The sequence below is a fragment of the Pelophylax lessonae genome, assembly GCF_965119305.1.
Source record: "Pelophylax lessonae genome assembly, chromosome: 2".
Taxonomy (NCBI): domain Eukaryota; kingdom Metazoa; phylum Chordata; class Amphibia; order Anura; family Ranidae; genus Pelophylax; species Pelophylax lessonae.
In genome coordinates, this window is record NC_138769.1 from 174,343,814 (window position 1) to 174,366,383 (window position 22,570).

Sequence of the window (22,570 nt, forward strand, 5' to 3'; positions counted from 1 at the left end):
TCCCCAATGTAATATTTTGTGGGTTTTTTCAGAGAATGTGGAGGTTCTATATAAACACTGTAGATTTGACTGCTATGATTTCGGAGTTAGCAGGAAAGGTGTATGGAATGTGATGGTGTTTACTAAAGGATCCCTTGTTGGAAGTGTGCATGTTTTTCCAATTCCGCCGGTTTTTGCCATTTTCTATGGGCGAGACAGCGGATTTGCAAGCGGTATTCAAAAAAAAATTGACCCAAAATCGCGCTGGCGAAATTTTTTGAGCCAATTTGACGTTGCGCATGCGCACATTCGCGAGTTCGCAGCTCGCGGCTGGAGGAGCTGTTTAACCTTTCCACACTTTCGCAGATATCTCTCTTTCTAAGTCAGTTTTTGAGATTTTTTAAACGCAAGTCATCTCCAAATTGACTTCCACACCTTCCACAGTGATTTGGGATTTTTGGGGGTACAGGGGAAAATTTGGCTAAACTTTAGTCGAGCTTTTAGCTGGCGTGGTTTTAAGTCGCGCTCTGACCATATTGCATCTTAATGAATCTCACACTAGGCGCTATTTTCCGCCCGCCGTTCTTTGAATGCCAATTTCAGACTTAAATAATCGCCGCTTCGCAAAATCACGCCGAAACGCCAATTCGCCGTACTATGAATCAGGCCCAAAGTGTTGTTTTTTGTTTTTTTTTATATAAATATAGGATTTTTCAAAAGTGTTAGTGTGTTTACTGTTTACTTTTTTTGGGAATGAGAAGGGGTACTCCTTACTCATTCACATGGGGGTGGGTCAGTATCTGGGGGGCTCTTTGTTATTAAAGTGGGGCTTCCTTATTTTGCTAAGCCACCCACCCACAGACCCCCACCACCACCAGGCCAAGGTTATAGGGAAGTTGGCACCCACCGACTCTGTAACAAACAGCTGGAACAGAAGGCTGTTGCATTTGGCTGCAATAGTAATACTGTACAGTACTCTGCCATCTCTAGTCTTAACAAGACATGAACATTCCCTATAGAGGATAATACCATGTTTAAGGGTCCAATTCAAGTTAGAGGCCCTCTTTTGGATCCCCTTTTTTCTTTGGCAGGCTCCAACCATGCAACCTATAGTTGCTTCCATGGCCCTTTGCCAGACCTTTGCTGTCTGTACTACAGTAAATGCATGGCCCATGACCCTAACTCCATCTCAACAGATCTCTTTGTTTAACACCAACTAGAGCTTTTATCTGTGACCTTACCCTACTGTGTGAATGGCTTAGCAGAAATCCTTTGCCAATTCTCCAGAATGAGTCTTCTCTCCATCCATATGCAGAGGAATGTTTGTCTTGAAGGCTGGCAATTGGAACTCCCATGAAAGAAATGCCTCAAGCATTCCCCTTTTGAGGGAAAACACCTGTTTGTTACCCCTTGAAAGAGTACTTCAAGGAGATCACGGGGTAAATAGTACTCTCCTGCCCCAGAAAAAGAAGACTTTTGCTTCTACCGGTAGGCCTTCTACTCCTGGGGTTAAGAAAAGTTGCTTTAGTCCCTCTTAGATCCAAGCCTAAGTCTGGAAGAACCTTTGTCAGAAGACATGGCCCTCTAAGCCAGCCAAGTCTATCTTCAAGCCCAGTGATTTGGCATCCGTACTTTTTAGAATGGGGGGGGGGGGTGTGTTTGTTTGGATAGAGCGCCATTTCTATGGCATATAAAGTGGAGTTTTGGACTCTGCTTCCTCCCTGCTTCATGTTCTCAAAAAAGACAGGCAAGTCCTCTTGATATTGTTCAGTAGCTCCTCTTGCACGGGGTCATCGTCCCAGTCCTGAATGAGGAACACTTTCTGGCTTTCTACTCAAACCTGGTCACTTTCCTAAACTTAATGGGGGAGTTTTGGATATGAAGATGCTCAGCCTGTTCCTTTGGTTTCAGGAATTCTGCATTGTAGTAGCCAAGTCTATCAATACCTCCCTTCTTCGTGGGGATTTTCTGGCTTCAGTGGACACTTACTTTCACATCACCATTGTTCCCCCTCATCAATGCTATCTGCATTCAGCAGTCGGGATGATCCGCATTACCGATTTGTTGCCCTCCCCTTTGGCCTGTCCACACCTCCCAAGTTTTCAGAAAGATGCAATGTGGTAGTTTTCTAACCTGGCACTGGAGTCAGGGAGATTGGAAAAGGTGTGAAAGTTCTCTCAACAGTTTTCAGCCTGTCAGACTGGGGAGGAGTTCTGGATGCCTCCTTGGTAAAGGGGAGTTGGGAATTGGAGGAATCCAGTTGGACAATGCCACAGCTGTGGCCTACATCAACTATCACTGGAAGTCGTGTCGCTCAAAGGGATGTGGACTAGATCTTGGCCAATAGAAGAAAAAGCTGCTACTACCCCAGATTATGTAGAGATCCCTCTGAGCTGTCAGGTGCAAGATGTGCAGTCACTCAGCTGCTAAATGAAGTAAATGGATAGAAGACAATCCACCACGCCATACATGCTCTTTAATAAGTCCAAATTTATTGTAACTACATAAAAGATAAATATGTGCAGCAGAAGTTAACGCGTTTCAGCTGGATTAGACTAGATCTTCTCTTGGGCAGAATTGCCCTGTCCACATCCCAGGTGTGGAAAACTGGCAGAAGGACTTTCCTGGCCTCCAGGGTCTTGGTCCAGAGGTGTTGCGAGCCCTTTACTGCAGGATCAGAACATCAGGATCTCCTGGTGTCCAGATTAAATAAAAAGCTGGATAGGTTTATCCCCAGGCCCATGGACTCTCGGGCCTTCACAGTAAATGCTCTGTTGGCCTCTTGGGATCCATTCCACCTGAACTATGCCTTCTTGAATCTCCAGTTTCTCCCTCGTCTGCTCCGCACTATCATGAAAGAATGTATTCCAGTGATTCCCATTGCACCCAAATGGCCCAGGAGAATATGGTATTTTAACATATTTAGACACCTGGCAGACTCTTTGTGGGCCCTTTTGGATCCAGATCTTCTGTCCCAAGGCTCTGTCCACAATGCTACTTCTCAGTAGCTTGCTTTATTAGCTTGACTGTTGAAGTCCAGGTCATAAGGGACAGGGACTGTTGGACTTGGTCATCTCTACCCTCTTGAAGGCTAGAAAGTAGACTTTTTACAGTGTCTACCATTTAGAAGCTGCTAAATATGTCAGTGTATTCCAGAAAGGAATATTTCAGTTTTATTTAATAAAATATCCTGGATAATTTTGGTTTAACAATACTTTTTATCCTAGGGTGATAATGTGCTTGTGAACACATACAGTGGAGTGGTGAAAATATCAGATTTTGGTACATCTAAGCGACTTGCTGGAGTAAACCCATGTACAGAGACTTTTACTGGTAAGAGTCAGCAAAATTACATTCTAGTGTGAGTAATTTGTGCTCTAGTGCCACCTTTTCTTTTTCTCTTTCCAACAGCATCTTTGATGTCCTTCCATGTCATTATAATACACATTTATTTTTGTGTCCTGTATATCTTTTTTCTGATCTGCGTGTGTTACATATACAGCTTGCATTACTGCTTGCTTTCTCTCTGTGTTGTACATGTGACCTTATAATTTTTTCCCAAATTATAGTGCAGTTCACTTTTTTTACACAATGACAAGCACAGTATGGTATTTGCCTCCTAGTTTCCTGGAGAGTGACTGGTCTGTTTGCAGGGTTTACTGAAAGCTTCAGCTATGTGCCTTGCTGGCAGTCTTCCTCTAATATCAACAAGACAAAGAGGTTATAGGTGCAGAGGCTTGGTCATAATACCTAATATGCAAGAAGTATAGTTATAAGGTATGATTTGTCCAAAAGTGTCCAAGGCACTAGGGCAGGCTTCTTGGTAGTGTTTAGCAGACTCTGGAAGTCCTTTCTAAAGCGGGTGGAGCCCTGCCCACTTCATTCCGTTCCTTTCTGCCCATGACGCTGCGTTCCACGCCGCTCTCCACCTGCTTCAGGAAAGACTTCGACCGCCTTTCTCCTCCACAGGGGGACTACTGTCACCTGGGGGTACCAGCAGCTTCTGTGGCCCACTCCAACTGGCATTTCAGACCCACACTTATTAATGATGATCAAACGTGTCTATAGCGTTAATGTGTGTCAATAGGTGCAGTTGATAAGCGTTGAGCAAATGAGCATTAAAAAAGCTCCCCCAAATGCCTTATGCTCATTTGCACCGAGGTGGACATGCTTTCTTTGCGTGTTAAAACGGCACCACAAACACCTTAACTGTAAAGTACTACCATGCCACAACTGCGCTGTAACCGCACCTCAACTGCATACCGGTGCGGTTGCAGCATGTTACTATGAACTTGATTGGAAGGAGTTGAAGTGCTTCAATTCCTTTCAATCTCGACTTGAGGATTCAATTTAAAGCAAAATTACGCTAACATGTTTTGATAATGTGAACAGCACTGTGTGCTGTCCATAGTATCATTTGCATAGGTGTTTGAGGGACGTTTAATAAGCCCCTTAAACGCCTGCTTTCAATGCCAGTGTGAACTTAGCCTAAGTATATTTCTTCCCATGGTGTTTCCTTGATCTAAGTGATGGCAGACATACATCATAAAATTTGGTTTGGAAAACTGATCCATTGTACCAATAAAAAGTCCACTTCACACTGCAGTAATGAAGAGCTAAATAGGGTAAACCATAGATTAGAAGGGGCATTGGATGGAGCTGGAAATAAAGCGGTCTAAAACCCAAAACCAAAAATGTAACACTTTTCAGCTTACCAGTCATTAGATATAATGGCTGCATCAGTTTTCTTTTCTTAGGCTCTTTCTCTCTCTTTTCACCTTGTGGTCTGTCTGGTCTGTAACACACCTCTTGTACTACAGTGCCCCACTCTGGATGAATGAGCACAGGGGCACCTTTGCACAACAACACTGTCAGTCTGAGGGAAGGGGAGTGTTCTGAATGAACTGCAAGGGTGCTAATGAGAACTCTTGTAGTTCATTTACAAGACCTCCAGCTTTCAAACAGACAGCCTATATGCAGGTAAGACTGAAATCTGCAGGGCTTGTTTGCGGAATCTGACATTGCACCCCTGATGCACTGAACAAATCTAAAGGTCCCTCCCTCTCCTCCTAGTCTGGGGGATGCGGCGCCCATAGTTGCCAAAAACAATGTCAAATTTTCGATTTGTCTGATCACAGAATAATTTTACACTTTACAACAGACCAGCTTTGGCCCAGAGAAGATGGCAGTGTTTCAGTGTAGCTTCTTCTTTGCATGATAGAGCTATAACTTGCATTTTTGGATGGCATAGAGAACTGTGTTCACAGACAGTCATTGTTGGAAGTATTACTGAGCACATGCAGTGATGCGTCTGAGGACCTGACGATCACAGGCATCCAATATTGGGTTTCAGCCTTGTCCCTTACACACAGATGTCTTCAGATTCTCACAATCTTTTGATGATATGTACTGTAGATAATAATATATTTAAAGTCTTTGCAGTTTAATGTTGAGAAACATTATTCTAAAATAGTTTGATCATTTTTAGATGCAGTTTTTTACAGATTGGTGAACATCTGCCCATCTTTACTTCTGATATACTCTGACTCTCCAAGATACTCTTTTATACCCAATCATGTTACTGACCTGTTGCCAATTAACCTAATTAGTTGCAAAATGTTCTTCTTCCTTGTTAGTACTACTTACTTTGTCAACTTTTTTTTGCCTTGTCCCAGTTTTAACATTTAATGAGTATAAAAAACATGTATTTGTTGTAAATCTAGTACAGAATAACCATTCTACCAATACTGCAAATACAGATCATATGCTAATCTTCCTAAGAAGCTGGCTGGATAAAGCTGGATAAAGCTAAATTACACTAGGAATCAAATGACTGTGCCAAAGTGTTGTAATTACAAAGGATTTTGAATATACAAAACTAACTAGTTATCTCCAGCTTAAACCTATACTTCAGTTCTGGGTGAGCACCATGTGGAAGAATCACTAGATGGCTTCCTATCCGGTTTGCCTTAGCAGCTCTAATGGAGATCATTCAACCAAAATAGATTTTAAAGTTAATTTAGTAAAGACTGTTTATTTAAGCTATAAAGGAAGAAAATATAACTGCGCTAACTACTAAGAAACACAGCAGCAACTTAAATTGTGACAAGCAAAATAGGTAAATGTAAGGGCTAAGTTGCGCTAACGGGTACTAAATCCACAAATGAATGTCAGATAAAGCACACTAATGATAGTCCACAGTAATGACAAGTCCGTGTCCAAAATGAGAAAGGCACAGTCCAAAAATGAGTAATTCCAATGGTGGATGGTTAAACCAACATTCAAATCTCCTTACCGGAAAGCAGAATGGAGTTCGCCCAAAAACTCTAGTCGGATTTAAAACCTCAGCCTTCAGTCAATATGATCAGAAGTCCTCACATCCACAGGTGATGGTCATATGTAAAGATAAATAGACAATCCATAGCGTAATACTGTTGAATGCTATTTCATCACCCAGAGGAGTGCACACCGTCACCAGATGGTTAATAGTAGGAAACACCAGTGACCTTAAGTCCCAAATGCTTACCAGATAGTAAAGGTAATGATTGGAAATAGAAGCACCACACAGAGCCCTTTCCCGACACCACTGCCTCTTACCAGATATAAATTAGTGAGAGCCACACAAACTGTCATCCAATCCCCGGAGCCAGTAGCTCTAATGGTCCTTCCAAGTTATGTCAGGCTCTCCCAGAAACATGGGTTAAACACTCTCTCCAGAAGCCAATCCACGGAGCAGATGTCACCAGGAGAAAAACTCTATTGCTGACTCGATCATGTATCATATGGTATGTAAAAAACAAAAGGCACTACATAGTGCATTACCAAAAACACTTTAATAAAGAAAAAGACAGCAACTTACAGAAAATGAAACAGATATCAGCGAGGATAAAGGCAGGCCGCCGGCCGGTCGGCTCCTCCGCCCATCCTATTCAACACTCGTTCCCACAAGCAGGTGACGTCAGCACGCCGCGGTTACCTTTACTATTTAACGAGTGTTGAATAGGACGGGCGGAGGAGCCGACCGGCCGGCGGCCTGCCTTTATCCTCGCTGATATCTGTTTCATTTTCTGTAAGTTGCTGTCTTTTTCTTTATTAAAGTGTTTTTGGTAATGCACTATGTAGTGCCTTTTGTTTTTTACATACCATATGATACATGATCGAGTCAGCAATAGAGTTTTTCTCCTGGTGACATCTGCTCCGTGGATTGGCTTCTGGAGAGAGTGTTTAACCCATGTTTCTGGGAGAGCCTGACATAACTTGGAAGGACCATTAGAGCTACTGGCTCCGGGGATTGGATGACAGTTTGTGTGGCTCTCACTAATTTATATCTGGTAAGAGGCAGTGGTGTCGGGAAAGGGCTCTGTGTGGTGCTTCTATTTCCAATCATTACCTTTACTATCTGGTAAGTATTTGGGACTTAAGGTCACTGGTGTTTCCTACTATTAACCATCTGGTGACGGTGTGCACTCCTCTGGGTGATGAAATAGCATTCAACAGTATTACGCTATGGATTGTCTATTTATCTTTACATATGACCATCACCTGTGGATGTGAGGACTTCTGATCATATTGACTGAAGGCTGAGGTTTTAAATCCGACTAGAGTTTTTGGGCGAACTCCATTCTGCTTTCCGGTAAGGAGATTTGAATGTTGGTTTAACCATCCACCATTGGAATTACTCATTTTTGGACTGTGCCTTTCTCATTTTGGACACGGACTTGTCATTACTGTGGACTATCATTAGTGTGCTTTATCTGACATTTATTTGTGGATTTAGTACCCGTTAGCGCAACTTAGCCCTTACATTTGTTTATTTAAGCTGCAAGAATAAAGGAGTGAATTTGATAACCTCAGCACCACATCCCTAACTTTAAACATTATAAAAAAATATGGGTATATTGGACTTTTTAGGTGCTGACCCTTTTACCCTCTGAGAAATAACATAGTATACCATCTCTTTATTATGAATTAGTAACATTTAAATATAAATGGACTTGTAAGTCCTCATAAAAACATATTAGATGCATATAGAAGTATACATAGTGACAGCTACCCAGGGCCGGTGCTCCCACTAGGCGAACTAGGCAGTCGCCTAGGGCGCACTGCTGCTTAGGGGGTGCAGCTACGGCCGCTGGTTTCCCTACTAGTCTGGCTGCCACCCTAGGGTGACCAGACGTCCACGGTGCACCGTGAACTGGAGCATAGTTCCCACTTGGGCTGCCTCCGGAGGGGAAGGGGGGGGGAAATGGGGATTACAGCACCGCCTGATTACAAAAAGCCAAGTTCTTCTGCTTACCCAGCTGTCATTCTGGTCCAGGAGGCGGGAATTCATATGACAGCCTCCCCGCCGGGTAAGCAGAAGAACTTGGCTTTTTGTAATCATGCGGCGCTCTAATCCCCATGCACTGGTCACTATGCATTGTTGGGTGCACTGGTCACTCTGCATTGGATGGGGGCACTGGTAACTCTGCATTGGATGGGGGCACTGGTCACTCTGCATTGGATGGGGGCACTGCGAGTGATGCAAGTATAGGGGGGAGTATGGGGAATGCATGGAGTGTGCTGCGAGAATAGGGACATTTTGAAGTTTTTTTTTATTTATTGGGGGGGGGGGGGGGCGCAAGTAGCTGGTCTTGCCTAGGGCGCAGAATAGTCTAGCACCGGCCCTGCAGCTACCCCATACACTTTCCTAGTTAGATTCAATCCTAACTGTCACAATGCAACCAATAGTAGAGCTTATTCAGGGGTTGAAGGGGTACAACTGTTAAAAAGGAACACAACATGTGTCAAATTACAAATACATAAAAAAATAAATCACATTGTAACAGCATCATAGATGTACATATATAACAAATATAACAATTATAGTTATGTGCATAAAGGAACTTACAAAATAACTTTGCATCCACAGTATAATGATCCGTTCAATGGGAGTGAAGACCCGCAGGGAACAAGGGTTGGGGCATGGGCAGACAACACAGCAAGGCGGAACCAAAAGACCCCCCAGGAGGGCACAGCATGAAAGCCTAAAACCAGGCCGATAGGGAAGGTACAAATCATCCAAATTAAAAAGATTAAAAAATAGCAGTAAACACTATATATATGCAATAACAAAGTCCTCCCCCATATACAATTATATAGGGCAATTATCTGTACTAGTTAAGGCAAAAAAAAATCACACATACTCTATATTACAAAAAGTATTGGGACGCCTGCCTTAACATGCACATGAACTTAAATTGCATCCCAGTCTTAGTCTGTAGGGTTCAATATTGTGTTGCAGCTATAAGAGCTTCAACTCTTGTGGCAAGGCTATCTACAAGGTTTAGGAGTGTGTCTATTGGAATGTTTGCCCATTCTTCTAGAAGGGAAATTGTAAGATCAGGCACTGATGTTAGAGAGAAGGCCTGGCTTGCAGTCTACGCACTAATTCATCACAAAGGTGTTCTATCCGTTTGAGGTCAGGACTCTATGCAGGCCAGTCAAGTTCCTCTACCCCAAACGTTCTCATCCAAGTCTTTTTGGACCTTGCTTTACGCATTGGTGTGCAGTCATGTTGGAACAGGAAGGGGCCACCCCCAATTTACAAATTTGGGAGCATGACGCCTAATAATTCCCTTCACTGGAACTAAGGGGCCAAGCCCAACCCCTGAAAAACAACCCCACACCATAATCTCCCCTCCACCAAACGATTTGGACCAGTGTACAAAGCAAGGTCCATAAAGACATGGAGCCAGTTTGGGGTGGAGGAACTTGACTAGCCTGCACAGAGTCCTGACCTCAACCCAATAGAGCACCTTGGGGATGAATTAGAGCGCAGACTGCGAGCCAGGCCTTCTTGTCCACATCAGTGCCTTACCTCACAAATGCGCTTCTGCAAGAATAGTAAAACATTCCCAAAGACACACTCCTAAACCTTGTGGACAGCCTTCCCAGAATAGTTGAAGCTCTTAAAGCTGCAAAGGGTGGGCCAACTCAATATTGAACCCTACAGACTAAGACTGGGAGACCATTTAAGTTCATGTGCATGTAAAGACAGGCGTCCCAATACTTTTGGTAATATATGTGTATGTGCCTATGATCCAGTATCCGCATAAGGTGATGGTAAACCACAGCTAATCCAAGTATGGTATGATTGCACCTTCCATTGGTATTGCCTTTATACTGTATATCTACTATTGGTTGCATTGTGACAGTTAGGTTGCATTGTGACAATTAGGATTGAATCTAACTAGGAAGGGGCATGGGGTAGCTGTCGCTATGTATACTTCTATATGCATCTACGATGATTTTATGAGGAATTACAAGTCAATTTTTTTAACATTTTGCTAATTCATAATAAAGATATGTTTTCATATTATTGGTATATTATGTTATTTCTTTCAGGGTAAAAGGAGTAGCTCCTAAAAAGTCCCATATACCCATTTTTTGATAATGTTCATTTAAGCTGGCCATTGACGACTTTTTGTAATCATTGGTGAGTCAAATCGACATTCCTTTCGACCGTACTGAAGAACAAATTTGAAGAAGCCAGATGGAAATTCTTTCTCGTACTAATGAATTTCTGACAGTGAATGTGGTTTTCGTTGGGAAAGTCCATTCATTCCCAAATCAAATGTTAAAAGCAAACAAATTTTTCGAATGACATTCTGAGAATTCCCTTACAAATTTTCAGAAGACTTTTTTTTCCTTCAAAATTCTATCCATCTATGGCCAGCTTTAGTTTGGTGAAAGCTATGTTCATTTTGAATACCCAGCCATGTTACGCATAATTGAAAAAAACACTTTATTCACTAAGCCAAGTGATTAAGCCCCCTTCCTTTTTAAGATTTAATCTCTAATGATCAAAGCCATTATTTATTTATCTTACATTTGTCTTTTTATAACTGGTAAACTTTAACATGATGTGTCCTATACTTTTTGTGCTCAGGCACCTTACAATACATGGCACCGGAGATTATAGATAAAGGACCCAGAGGATATGGAGCGCCTGCCGATATTTGGTCTCTTGGCTGTACAATTATTGAAATGGCAACAGGAAGGCCCCCATTCCATGAGCTGGGGGAACCCCAAGCTGCAATGTTTAAGGTAAAGTTTCAGCTCACAAATGTCCCTGTTTATGATTCTATAATAGGATTACTGCAAATCTGCATATTTTCTGTTCCCTCTGAGGATATATAAAGCCTGGTATTAGACAACATTTGTTTTGGATAGAATGATAACATATTAGAACCTAAGATTTTTATTTTCTTTACTTTATGCTCCTGTAAACTAACATACCGAATGTCATCAGAACAGGAGATGAGGAGATTTCTTCCCAACCAGGGCCATCTTTAACACAGGGCAAAAGGGGCAGCTTCCCCGGGCCCAGTCATTGTTGTGGGGCCCAAAGCAGCATCAATAGTTGATAAGTGGATTTGGGAGGGCCCAAAAAATGTTTGCCCAGGGTCCAATCAATATTAAAGATGGCCCTATTCCCAACACAGATAAATGCAGCAATAAAAACCCAACTGAAGGCAAAACCCTACTCAGCAACGTAGCATTCTGTGAGTGGAGGATTAGCGGATGAATGACAGGATCCCCTTCCCCCATTCACAGAATGTCTTTTAAAAATGATACAAGGAGTTTTGTGAATGGGGGTATAGGGCAGAGGGGGAGGGTAAGTGGTGAAACCCTTTACTGTTAGAGCCCAGGCAGTTATCCATGTAGTACTAGAAGTTCATTGTGGAAGATCTGACATCACCGAAGGAAGGATTGTTACAGTAACCATCAGCCAGCAGGGCATAGAATACACTTTATTAGAGGTACGTTATGTCCCTGGTGCTGTATACTCTAAAACATTTCCAACTAAGCTTCAGCTTTAAATACATTTACTGGTTTCTGTAATTCAATTATTTTGCTTCTACACCTGTTTATAAACTTTTAGTTTACCTGTTCCCAGCTCTATGTGCCTTTAACAGCACATCCCTGAACTTGTATTCAGAAGGTGCCCACACAATCACTAGCTTAATGCCCAGTAAACGCAATCGGAAAATCATATGCAAAATACAGCAATCGTACAATATACTGATCGTTAGTACACAGTTTCCGAGAGCCAAACACGACAGTTCATCTAAAATTTTCCGAAGAGATAGACACCACCATTTTTCTTGTACAATACCAGAATGTATGATTTTGTTTAATCAGTACAGCATTTGAAAAAAATTGGAAGAGAAACACCACGCATGCTCGGAAATTAAATAATACATTTTAATACCACACATTACATCACTATCGAAGTTGTATTCTGTTGTACGAGAATTTTCGTAACTTTTGTAACCTCGTCATTTCCTATATGAAACTAGCATGCAAAAAAAAAAAGGGACGATCATTTGTCCGATATTCTTATTGTGTGTACCAGGCTTAAGCCTTGATGTCAGGTGCAAGTTTCAGAGATTTTCTGCTTGCCTCCCTTATATTCCCTCAGTGGAGGATTAGTAGAAATATGTTTTACTTGGGCCTGCTGAAACGGAATGATGAGTTCAGCTGTCCACCAAATATGGGTGGGAGAAGCCGATCTTTAAGGCCCCTTTCACGCAGGCGGACCGTTCAGTTCTGCCTGTCCGTTTTTCAGGCGGATCTGAACGGATGCCCCATGCATCTCTATGGGGCATCGGATGTCAGCGTCCGATGTGAGACATGTCCGCTGACATCCGATCCGTCAAATCTGGACGGATGGAAACCCTATTTTCCATCCGTCCAGCGGATCGGATGGGATCGGATGAGAACGGACAGACAGTCCGTTCCCATCCGATTCCCCCATAGAGAACAGCGGGGACCTGACAGCTCTGTCTCCGCACACAGCGCAGAGACAGAGCAGCCATCTGCCTGGAGTCAGCCGACGGACTCCCCTGTGTGAAAGGGGCCTTACGCAGCAGCCTCTTGGGCATTTTTGCAATTAAAGTGGCTTCACGCTGGATTGTAGTCCCTGAGGCGAGACAGCATGTTGTAGTGGCTATAATGGGGTCTGAAAAGACCTTGCAAGTGAACGTAGCTACCCAAAAACTGGAAGAATCCCGAGTAATCTTTCAAATACATATTTAGCTGAACAGATGTCAAAGTAAATGTGTCCTTAACTTTTTAAATGTAAGCAGTGTAGTACCTACATTTGATTAGGTATCAGTCTTTTGCAATCCCTGTACAGCAGGGTCGGAGTGTGAGAGGAAGACACAAGGAGCCAATCAGTTGACAAAGAGCATGCTGATAGGTGGAGAAAGCAGAGATGAGCTTATCACTGTGCTGCTGTGCTCTTTCTCCTTTCCCAATCCAACAACAGGCTGGGGCCGGTCCAGGGTGACCTGGGCTGAGAGAAAGTGGGCTGAATAAAGCTGGCATTTAGACTGAGGACATCTAGTGGCAGAAAAAAGTATTCTGTGGAAAATCTATAGATTGAAGCTGAATAATACAGCAAAAGCCATTCTTGTTTTAGCTTTTTTTTTAATTGTTTACTGTGCTATTTATTTTACTTTGTTTTTTTTCTGACTGGAGTTCTTCTTTAAAGTGTATGTGAACCCAAGAACAAAAATTTAATTAATTGCAGCTTTTTAACCCTTAGATGTGGTGGCTGCATTAGTTTCCTTTTTCAGGAATTTTCCCTCTATTTTCACCTAGAGATCCTTCCAGTAACACACTTCCTGTCCTAGGGTGACCATACAAACTCACTGTACTATGGAGGATCCAGAGAGGTCTGCGGTCTATGATTAAGCCTCATTGATGCCTTTATTAAAATGCAATAAAGGGGACGGTCCTAGGGCGGGGACTGCTATTGCATAGATAATAGTTGCTCTGTGGAATAAACTTGGAATATAGTGACGACATTGCTGTATGATGGTCATTTATTATCTCTTATTACTGCAGTGTGATAGGAGCGGGGAAAATTCTGATAGTTCCCCAGCACCTGGAGTTCAGGTGTCAGTGGGGAAGTCCAGCTTTGGAATGGAGATTAATGGGTTATGGCATCTAAATAGGGATGAGCAGGGTTTTCATTCTAGGACAGTAAGTGTGTTAGGACTACAAAGCACCCCCTCCCAATCTCAATAACATAGGAGGAGATGTTTTGTACTGAACCCTGATAGCATTGTTTGAGATAACACTGCAGGGTGCACAGGACACAATAGGCACAGGAGAGCACTGCATCAATAAGTACAGTATTATTGTACAAACAGATACAACTAAATGCTTTTAATTATATATTTTACAGACAAAAAATGAGTAAAGCAGGCCGATGGCCGACATTTGAACCATGTATGGCAGGCTACAAGTACCCAAGTTGATTGAATAATCAACTTGGATACAATCAGCCTTCCAGATTTTACATGTGATTAATGCTAGCGGGTCCACGGGAGGGATATCCCTGTCAACCCATGGTTGCAGGAAAGAAATTTGCTATGTCTATGGCCAGCGCTAAGCTGGATACACATTATAAAACTTTTGTTGATAGATTTCCTTTAGATTTACCTTCAACTATGTAGTGCAAGGGCCTGCCTGATTGCATACAAATTAAATGTGTTTAGGTCTTACCTCATATTATATGGTTTTGGTAAGTCTAAAGGAAAAAAGCTAAAGAAAATTGTATAGTGTGTATCCAGCTTAAGTAGGAGAAATTCATTAGTGAGGATTTCATATAGGCTTTTTTAGATAAGGGTGCAGGATACCAAGATAGTAGAATGTCTCCAAGTATCTGGTATAAGTTCACTTTAAAAAATAAATGCAGATTGTTTTTGCAGGTAAAAAATGTGCATTTATTTTTTTTTTTCTTAGGAGCCTGCAGAGCATTGCAACTGTGATCAGCAGATTGCGGGTACAATGTCAGGCTCCTGCAGACTCTCAGTAAAGCTGTCTACCTGTACCTCCTGTACAGGCAGACAGTTATAGAAGTTCAGGAAGAATCGATGAACAACAAGAACACTAATCAGTGCCCTCGCAGTTCATTGAGAATACAAGCTGTCTGCCATGTTGGAAGATGGTACTTGTAGTTGATTCATCCACAGAACTCTCTGAATGAATGACATGGCAGTGTGCATGGAGCCCTGTATGGCTGTGCTGTTTTTGAATTGTGACAGCGGATGCGGGGAGAGGATCCACTGTCACAAGGAAGGGGGAAAGTTGCTGAATATGTTACCTGTTACCCCTAAATATGGGTGTAATATGTTTAGAAAGGTGAACTTATCCTAAAATGCCTTTATAGTCTCAATACAAGGATCTAGGTATAGGGGCATTACCAGCTCTATTAGTTCTCCTTTCCCTTCAAAATGTAATTCCAGCAAAGTAAGACACAAGACAAATGTGAATGTAGAAAAAGGAACATTTTTTAATTTAGTCTGGACTTATTATATGCTCCGACTACTAACTGTACAGCAAGGTCTCAGGAAAAGATAACTTTATCAGCCGTGACAGAACATGGATTGTATGAGTTCCTGTCTGTACACTGGTAATTAATTTTCCGGCTTTGTCTCAGTGTTATGCGGAAAAGTGCGGTGGATTCTCTACATCCTTTCTATTCTGTTTTCAAAATTCTTTGTAAACGACACTCGCTACAACTAAAACCAGTCATAGGAGAAACATGTAGGCTGCTACTGTTGCCCTTGCCTTTTGAAAATGCTAGTTGCCTGGATGTCATTCTGACCTTTTCTTCAAAACTTTGAGCCACTAGCCTAGAAAAAACGTTCAGATAACTTCTGACTTTTTATTTTTTACTGTTCTGATCTGCATACTACGTCAGTGAGTCAAAGTAGTAAAGCTTCACTGTAAGACCAGGTTCACCCTACCGCGATGCAGTAATGCACATGACATGCATTGCTGTGCTATGGTGCCATTGATTTTGAACGGCACCCCCAACGCACTAAGGCCTGGTTCACACCTATGCATTTTTTTTGTGCATTTTCAGTTTTGCAGAAACACACTACTACAGTCCATATAAAATGGTTTCCTTATGGTCTCGTTCACATCTGTGCATATTATGCAAGGGCCAGGGATCAACAGGGTGTGTTTTTGGTTCCATAGATTTCATAGAATCAAAAACGTAGGAAACTTGGAGGATGCACCACTCACAAGGTAACCCATAAGATCCTTAGCTGCTGTAAGGAGCTGGGTGCCCGTCTGGTCCACAACCAAAACTACAATAGTAAAATAAGAGAGATGGCGGCACTTCCAGCATATATAACTAATCCTTTATTGTAAATCCATTAAAATCAAAGACATGGTCCACATAAAGCTCCCAAGAGATCAGCAATTGTGTTTCACACTGCTGTGCTTAGGCTCCATTCCCACCAATGTGTTTTTTCATGCTTTCTGTTTTTTACATAAACGCAGGACATTTTTTTTAACATGGGTTCCTATGGAACACGTTCGCACCAATACATTTATGTGCCTCTGCGTTTTTGGAAAGGGTCAGGGACTTTTTTTTTTAAACGCAAAACTGTGCTTTTTTGTGTTTTTGGTTCAATTGACTTGAAAAGCATGAAGTGCATTTTTACGGCGTTTTTGCCACGATTTGCGATTTGCATTTTTTAATCTGCTCAACAACAAATAAAAAAAAAAAAAAGCAAAAATGTGATAAAACTGTGTGTTCAAAAATGTAAAAAGCACTGCAGAAACACTCAAAAGCAACATGCATAGCTGTGAATCGAGCCTAAATCAATCAAGCTTGATCAAAAATGTGTATTGAAAAATACAAAATGATCCTGGAATATTATCAGGAGCAACCTGCATAGGTGTGAACCAGGCCTAAGACAACACACCTGTGCTGAAGAGTCAGGAGCAGTTTTTGCTTCGTTAGGCACACTAACAACCTATTCAAAATGATCAGCCTGCCCTAATGCAGCACACGTTAAGGCCCCTTTCACACAGGCTTTCTGATCAGGTCCGCCTGTCAGTTTTTCAGGCGGACCTGATCGGACATTCCATGCACCTCTATGGAGCAGCAGATGTCAGCGCTGACACCCGCTGCTATCCGATCCGATCCTGTCCGTGAAATCCAGACGGATGGAAACCCTATTTTCCATCCGTCTGGAGGATTGGATTGGATAGGATCAGATGAAAATGGACAGGCTTTCCGTTTTCATCTGATCTCCCATAGAGAGAGTGGAATTTGACAGGTCCATCTCTGCAAAGTAAGCCGGGCAGAAAGCCCCTGTAAAAGGACCCTTACAAACAACATAACACACACCATGGAGATGTGAACCAGTCCTAAGAATCTTTACTGCTGCAATCTGCTCTAACCTACCAACCTGTATGATTTTATACTGGACTTTATTCAGCTACCAGTAAGTTAGTGATCTTCAGCTAGTGTTGATAAGGTTTTCCATTTTGTAATGTATAAAATCAATTTCCTTTCCCAAACTTAGATCATATTTTTATATGTCATAGGTTGGCATGTTTAAAATCCACCCAGAGATTCCAGAATCCTTGTCTGCAGAAGCTAGATCCTTCATATTACTTTGTTTTGAGCCTGATCCAACGAAGCGTGCAACAGTTGCAGACTTGCTCAGAGACTTCTTCCTCAAGCAAGCCAATAAAGGCAAGAAAAGTAAAATTGCATTCAAGCCCTCAGGTAAGCATCTGTAATCAGTTCCCTGTATAGTTGCGCACCCTCTGTTGTCTCATTCAGAGAGTGTACATGTGATCATATGAATGATCCAAAAATAACAAAATAAAATGTTATAGAAATATAATGTAAAGAATAGATATAATATTTACAAAATACTGACTAACATATTGTAAATGTTCATTGAGAAACTTTTAGGTCCCTTTCACACTTGTGCAACTTGGGACTGCTTTCCAATGAGTACCATTCATATTAGTGGGACTTCAAGTCGCAGTGACTTTAAAGTAGTCCCTGCACTTCTTTGGTCTGACTTTGATGCGACTTGAGGTCCAAAGACCTCAAGATTAGACAGGCATTGCTTTAACCACTTAAGCCCCGGAGGATTTGGCTGCTAAAAGACCAGGGGGTATTTTGCGATTCGGCACTGCGTGACTTTAACGGACAATTGCGCGGTCGTGCTGTACCTAAACGAATTTGGCGTCCTTTTTTTCCCACAAACAGAGCTTTCTTTTTGATTGGTTTGCGCAAAAGTTATCGCGTTTACTAACAAAGGGAAAGATTTTTGTTGTTTTTTTTTTTAAACGCGTAACGGCGGCGATCTGCGATTTTTTTTTGCGGTACTGCGACATTGGGGCGGACAGATCAGACCCTTGACTTACATTTTTGACACTTTTGGGGTTACCAGTGACATTTCTACAATAATCAGTGCTATATATATGCACTGTTACTGTAAAATGACACTGGCAGTGAAGGGGTTAACTTTATTTGAGAGGGAGGGGCTGTGTGTGTCCCTAGGGGCGTGATTCTAACTGTGATTGGCTGTGGCTTGAGCTGTAGGAACAATGATCAACGGTCCTACATAGTAGAACCGTATGATCATTGTTTCTACACAGGGGAGAATGACAGGCGGCTTGTTTACACTAGCCGCCTGACTTTCTCCCTCTCCCCCGACGATCGCTGAGTGACCGGCGGACATCGGGTCCGCCGGTCACATGCGCGGGGGGGGGGTCCGTGACCGCGCGGTAGCGGGACCGCGGCGGTGGCGGCGCACGCTCGCTCACCAGAGCCTCACAGGCTAGTGATGTACCGATACGTCACTCTGCCTGTGAAGGGCTGACCGCCGCAGTATATGTACTTGCGGCGGTCGGCAAGTGGTTAAGTTGTGTCAAAGTCACGTGGCCTTCAGGTCGTACAAGTGTGAAAGGGGCCTTAAAGCCTTTGGCCTCATGCAAACGGAAAGAAAAACGCTGCTTTTAGAGGCATGTTTTTTTTTTTTTTTTTTATGCCTCTCAACGTAGCTCTGTATTAGCCAATTAGTCTATCCACATTATGGAGTTTAGATATGATAAAGTATTATTAAAGTATTTGTGAAGTCAGTAAAAGCAAAGGATGGTATTCTATCGAAAATAACTTTATATGGCTATAATAAAATGTCTTTTAAAAAATAAAATAGCTCATATGCCTTTTTTTTTTTTTTTTATTCTTGTGGTCACGTGACTGCTCTGCTTCTATCCTTTCTTTCTTTCTGAGTGTGGGAGGCATGTCTGCAGCAAAGCGATGGGGTAGCTGGATGACATTTAGAACAGCCACTGCCAATCAGTGTTTATTTTGACTTCAAATTTTGATTTAGTTTTAGTCATCGTTTTTTGACTAAAATGCCATTTTAGTTTTAGTCGTATTTTAGTCATCTGAATTGTTTTAGTCATCTTTTAGTGGACTCTCTAGTACTTTTTAGTTGACTAAAATCTAATGAGTTTAGTTAAATTGTAAGGCATTATTTAAGCTTTTCTCTATAATTGTCAAACTCATTATACGAGTTGTGTCTAAAAAGTATGGCGAAAGGTCCGATATCTCAAGGGCAACATGGGCCAGGAGCACGCATATGCACATGGCTATCCAGAGACACAACGAGAAGCGCCACCTAGCATGAAGTACATGTGACCATCAGGATAAATCCACTGCGGGCAATTGAACGCAGTCAGTGTGAGAGGCAGGGTCGCAGTGCAATGGAGCAACAAGTTAACATCAAGTTCTGCTACAAATTGGGTAAAACAGTCGCATTAAAGGTTGGTGCAAATATACTGGATGGAAGCCGTATGCAGAAAATGTGTTTACGTTTATGTGTTCAAACGCTTTCGCGATGGGAAGGAAACGACTGAGGATAAGCCACATTCGGGTCGGCTATCGACAAACAGAAACCCAGACATGTTCGGGCGAGTGCGACAAATGCTGACATGAGATCGACGACTGACTGTACGAGTAATGGTGGGAGAATTGGGCATTAGCAAGGACACGGTGCGCACCATAGTCCACAAAGATTTGTGTAAGTGGCAGATCTGTTCCCGGTTCGTACCTCACAAGCTGACAGACAAACAGAAAGCAAAATTTATGTAAACCTCTGGAGATTTCGTTTACATTTGACCAGGGTCCATCTTTTCTGGGAACCGTCGTCACAGGGGATGAGACCTGGTGCTACCAGTTTGATCCAGAATCCAAGCTGCAATCGATGGAATGGCATTCACCGTATTCCCCGCGACCCAAAAAGAGTCACCTGCAAAAATGCAAGGTCAAGACAGTGTTTTGCGGATGTGACAGCAGTTCAAGATTGCTTGACAGCGGTTCTGCGTTCAATTCCTAAAGAGACCTTTGCTGCCGGTTTCCAGAAGCTTTATAAAGGTTGCCAAAACTGTATGGTGAGGGATGGTGATCATTTTGAAGACCAATAAAGGTAATTTGTTTGTATCTTCTGTTTTGTTTTCTGATACCGTTCACCGAACCTTTTAGACACACCTCGTATACTCCTGGAGTAAAAATCGAATAACATGTTATTATTTATGGTATTAAGGTTTGAACGTGCACTACAGACACAGATTTATGGTCGGTACACACTATCCGAAAATCGAATGACAGATTCTACGTTTTTTTTGCATGCTAGTCGAATATCGAAAATGGAGAAGTTACGAAATTTCTCTTACGACAGGATAAAAAGGGATTTTAAATCACGTTAAAAGTGATGTGTATTTGTATTGTATTTTTGGATGACAACTGTACTGATTAAACGAAAATCGTACGATCTGGTATCGTACGAGAAACATTTTCGTGCTTGTCTGATCGGATAATATCGGATAAACTGTCGTGATCGGCTCTCGAAAGCTCTGTACTAACGATGTGATGTCAGAAGGGGGCGGTGCAGCCGGGTAACATAATCGGGTGGCCCCGCCCCTTGTCAATAAAAGAGCTGTCACAGCTCATTAGTCAGGAGGCGTGTGAAGAGGCGGGAGCAGCGGGCGACGTTATTGACAATGGATTTACATCGGGGGACACTATTTTTTTTTTTCAATTCTGGCGTGGATATCCCCTTAAAATCTGTACCAGACCCAAAAGGCCTGGTATGGATTTTTGGGGAGAGCCCACACCGTTTTTTGTTTAAATTTTGGCGTGGAGTTCCCCTTAAAATTTATACCAGACCCAAAGAGCCTAGTATGTATTTTGGGGGGGACCCCACGCCATTTTTTAAAAAAAATTCTGTCAAAGGGTTCCCCTTACCCACTTAAATACAGGGCACTTTCACCCCCTTCCTGCCTAGACCAATTTTTAGCTTTCAGTGCTCATTGGCATCTAAAGGAAATCTCGTCAGCTTGACATGGCACTGCTCCCTGTCTTTAACATTGGTGTTTATGGGAAATCTCAGTCAGCTTGACATGGCACTGCTCCCAGTCTTTAACATTGGCCAAAATGATATATATAGTGCAGCACAATTATTTCATATAATAAGGGGATAGTCTATATTAAAAGCCAAGAGTCCCAAAAAAGTCCATATGGTGCAGGAAAATGGAAACCAATAGATCCCCTCCACCTGTGATTACACCGTGTTCACCTGAAACACAAAAATCTGCGCTTTCCCTGAAAGGGTTAAACATCAAAGGCAGAATCCGCACACCCACGGCTAAGACAGGAAACTGGTCAGCTGGTCAAATACGGACTTAATTCTCTCACCGATATTAACAACATGTAATATAGAAGACCAATCTAAGTGTTCTCCGTTTAAAACATTTTATTAAACACAAAAGAAAGAACCACACTTACATGGATAAAATGGATAAAAGCATAAAAGTTATCTCTTGTGAAGCTATCTCCGGGTACACCAGCGTCTCTTGTGAAGGGAGACACAATGCCGATGCGAGGATTGCAGCTTCCGCATACAGCAGATCTGAGAGGATGGCCAGCAGATCTGAGGATTTAACATTGGTGTCTATGGGAAATCTCAGTCAGCTTGACATGGCACTGCCCACTGTCTGTAACATTGGCGTTAATGGAAAATTCCGGTCAGCTTGACATGGCACTGCTCCCAGTCTTTAACATTGGTGTCTATGGGAAATCTCAGTCTGCTTGACATGGCACTGCCCACTGTCTTTAACATTGGCGTTCATGGAAAATTCCTGTCAGCTTGACATGGCACTGCTCCCAGTCTTTAACATTGGTGTCTATGGGAAATCTCGGTCGGCTTGGCATGGCACTACTCACGAACTATAAGTGACAGGGGCACAAAACTTGGGGAGCACTGAGAGGGGACCCAGGACTACAACATACCTGCCTAACCTTTACTATCACACACTATACACGGCTGCCGTGTAAGCAGCAGCCTTCTATAGTGTGGGGTGTGGACTTAGCCCCTGAGCAGCCTGCCTTTGGCCAATCATAGATCTGACAGGACACTGTGCTGTGATTGGCCAAAGCATACAGGTCATGTGCATGCTTTGCACAATCATCTGTAATTTATTTACTGCACCAGCACAGTACATTATGGGGCGCTCATCGGCAGGCGAACTTACTGCCAAACACTCCATTCATTTGTGTGTTCAGCGGACACACGAACAGCTGATATTTCGAGTCAAACTTACGTTCGACTCGAACATCAAGCCCATCCCTGGTTGGGACTACCATCCCAAATATGCCCTATGCCCATCACTATTTATTACAATAGGAAAGCATAACCCAAATCACATG

The 22,570-nt window shown here is 42.5% G+C and overlaps 1 protein-coding gene across 1 annotated transcript in view; it reads left to right on the forward strand.

Moving 5' to 3' along the window:
* Nucleotides 1–22,570, forward strand: part of MAP3K15 (mitogen-activated protein kinase kinase kinase 15) — a 311,475-nt gene that overhangs the window by 243,990 nt on the left and 44,915 nt on the right. The window contains exons 18-20 of the mRNA XM_082244591.1: nt 3,207–3,312; nt 10,910–11,067; nt 17,386–17,569. Coding sequence (XP_082100717.1) covers nt 3,207–3,312; nt 10,910–11,067; nt 17,386–17,569 — 448 coding nt within the window. The remainder of the gene's footprint in view (nt 1–3,206; nt 3,313–10,909; nt 11,068–17,385; nt 17,570–22,570) is intronic.